Here is a 2,500-nt window from a genome sequence, read left to right as displayed (position 1 = left end):
TTGCTACACTTAAAGACTTGCAGAATTGGACCTGAAACACACAAAAGAGTTTTGTCCAGAATTTTTGTCCTCAATTTCCCTTTTAGGAGAAAGTCGCTTAAACTATCTGATCATTAAAAGTAAATCATCATTCTTTGAAAGATGCAAAATATTCTGATATTCAAGATGAAATATACCACGATTTCTCTACATAATTTCAACAGGGACTAAATAGTATTCTGGCTGATTGCCCTCTTGTCTATTACAATTATGCAAGTGAAATAGAAAATACATGTTAGGATCCTATTGTGATTTTTTTTTCCTCAGTAGCAAAAAATTAAGTGTAAAATAAAACAGACCTTTGTCATGCAATGTTCACTGATTAGATGAACTTCATAAAAACTGAGCTTTAGTTAAATCTAGTATATTAACTCTTGTTTCATTGGCATTTATAGTCTTTGTGAATGTTGAATAAATGTACAAATAATGACACTTCCAGAAGTTTAACCATGGCATTTTATGTAAATTCTGCGTAAAGTTCAAGACTAATGTATTGACTTCATAGTTTCCAGGTTTTAAAAGGCATATAGGAATAGTAATTACCAGTACATATCTCCCAGAAAGGTTAAAGACACTTGTATACATATGTAAAGCCCATTTTGACTTGATGAACACAATTCTAATCTATGAAAATATTATGTCAAGTCATTTTGCACCTGATGAGGAAATTATACATGAATGATAGTAAATGTTAAAAAACACTTAAGATAAAGACCCAGTAAATCAATTTAAATGAAGAGTTTGAGAACTAACATAGCCATCTAAAATTGTTAGTTTTTTTACTTAGCTGTTCACACTTATTTTACTTTATTTGAAATCTGATCTTGTCAGAGGATAATGCCATAAAACTCAATTACATAATTCAACTGTTTTTAACTTCCCTTTCTCCAAAATCCATCCCACCTAAAGAGGGATGTAGCTTTTCTATCTTGACTTTTTTTCCTTCAGCAAATAAATATTAAGTGTGAAGAGCTTTCACCAGAGAAAAATCATTTCATATAATGAAGCACTAAATTGTTTTGTCTTTCAATTTATTCAGACTGAAAGCAGCTCAGTTTCCCTATGGCAAGCCCATGTATCGTTTCATGGCTGATATCTGCAGCCCACTCTAGATTTTTCTTCCTTTTAGCAGGTGCTGGGTAGCACTTTCTGGGTTACCAGAAACATCCACTTTCTGGATGTTTACAAAACATCCAGCATGATTTAGTTGTTAAAAAGCAACTGGAATTGCTTCCTCTCCTACCAGATGCCTCTTCCAGTGTCCTTAACCCTTATCACCCTTCCCTAAAATATGTCCCCAACATGCCTATTTACATGGCTCTCAGGAACCCCAGGTTTGCATATCCATCACATACCAAGTCAATTTCTAACAGTGTGAAGGCTGTTGGAACAGGGCAGTTTCCTTCCCCTGGAAGCTGAGTGTAGCCACGTTTCTATCAACAAAGCGACTCTTGTATGCAAAGCTCAGACTATTGTCTCGTGGTCCCACCTGCCTTGACTCTGATTGATGTAACAACAGTATCTGTCATAGGGACTGTTCTGCTTGTAGGAGCAAACGATGATACTGTCCTGGGGCACAAAGAAGATGCTGTCCTCAGGCTCAGGGCACTCAGATCTGTCCCAGGCTGAGCATTTGGCATCCAAGGCACTGTAGGCTAAGGAACTGCCTGAGGGACAGTAGCCGTCCAGGTATCTGGATGTCTCCTCCTGATGCCCACTGTGGACCAGGCTCTGGCATTCTCCTTCTTCCGTGGGTGCGGGGGTGGTGATGGAACTGGCCACAGGCACCTCGGTCTGCCCCTGGCGGGGAGGCTTTCCTCTGAGGCCCACCTTCTTAGCCAGCTCATCTGAGCTTCCCTTGCCTGACTCCAGGTCTGAAGGGGTCCTCAGCAATTCCACCACCTCCTTGTCCCTGGGTTTCCGGAAGCAGGGCAACTTGCGGGCCCACAGCAGCTCATTTTCCGGCCACTTAGTGCATCCCTCAGTCTTCCTGGCCAGGGCAATGGCTGCAATGCCTGGCAGGCAGATGGCTGGCCCGATGGCCAGGAGGGGTATGTTTCCCAGAGTCTCTCCTTTCATCCCAGAGACGGTGAACATGAAGCCAAAGACCAGAAAGACACTGACCAGGGCTACCACTAGCCCAGTCCTCGGGTTAATGTCATCAGGCCGCATCTTTCACTCCATCCAGGTTGGGGGCTGCTTGCTGGCTAGGGAGCAGCGGTCCTCCCTTCTGTCAGAGGCAAAACCACAGTGGGTTAAAAAAAAACAAAACAAAACAAAAAACCAAAAACAGAAAAGAAAACCGTCAATTTCCCACCCACCAACTCTCTATCTCTCTTACTCTTTGTCTCTCTCCACTTGTCTGTCAATCGCAGTCTCTGGGTCTCTATTTCTTCCTCTGTTTCTGTTGCATGCTCTCTTGCTCTCTCTCGTTCTCTCAGTCTATCTGTCTCTTATTATT

At 41.9% G+C, this 2,500-nt stretch overlaps 1 protein-coding gene across 1 annotated transcript; it reads right to left on the bottom strand.

The window, feature by feature from the left end:
• Positions 1-1,503: 1,503 nt before the first annotated feature.
• Positions 1,504-2,211, bottom strand: TMEM215 (transmembrane protein 215). Its single transcript, XM_047100368.1, has one exon. The coding sequence runs from the start codon at positions 2,209-2,211 to the stop codon at positions 1,504-1,506; it is 708 nt and encodes a 235-aa protein (XP_046956324.1).
• Between the last annotated feature and the right edge of the window lie 289 nt (positions 2,212-2,500).

The sequence above is a fragment of the Lynx rufus genome, unplaced genomic scaffold, assembly GCF_022079265.1.
Source record: "Lynx rufus isolate CCGP_SWC_20201006 ecotype Redwood Valley unplaced genomic scaffold, mLynRuf1.p SCAF_10, whole genome shotgun sequence".
In the NCBI taxonomy this organism is placed as follows: domain Eukaryota; kingdom Metazoa; phylum Chordata; class Mammalia; order Carnivora; family Felidae; genus Lynx; species Lynx rufus.
The sequence above is the reverse complement of the archived record's forward strand: the minus strand, read 5'-3'. Positions and strand labels throughout refer to the sequence as shown.

Coding starts and splice junctions, on each gene's coding strand:
- TMEM215 (XM_047100368.1), bottom strand. CDS start 2,211: ATGCGGCCTGATGACATTAACCCGAGGACTGGGCTAGTGGTAGCCCTG.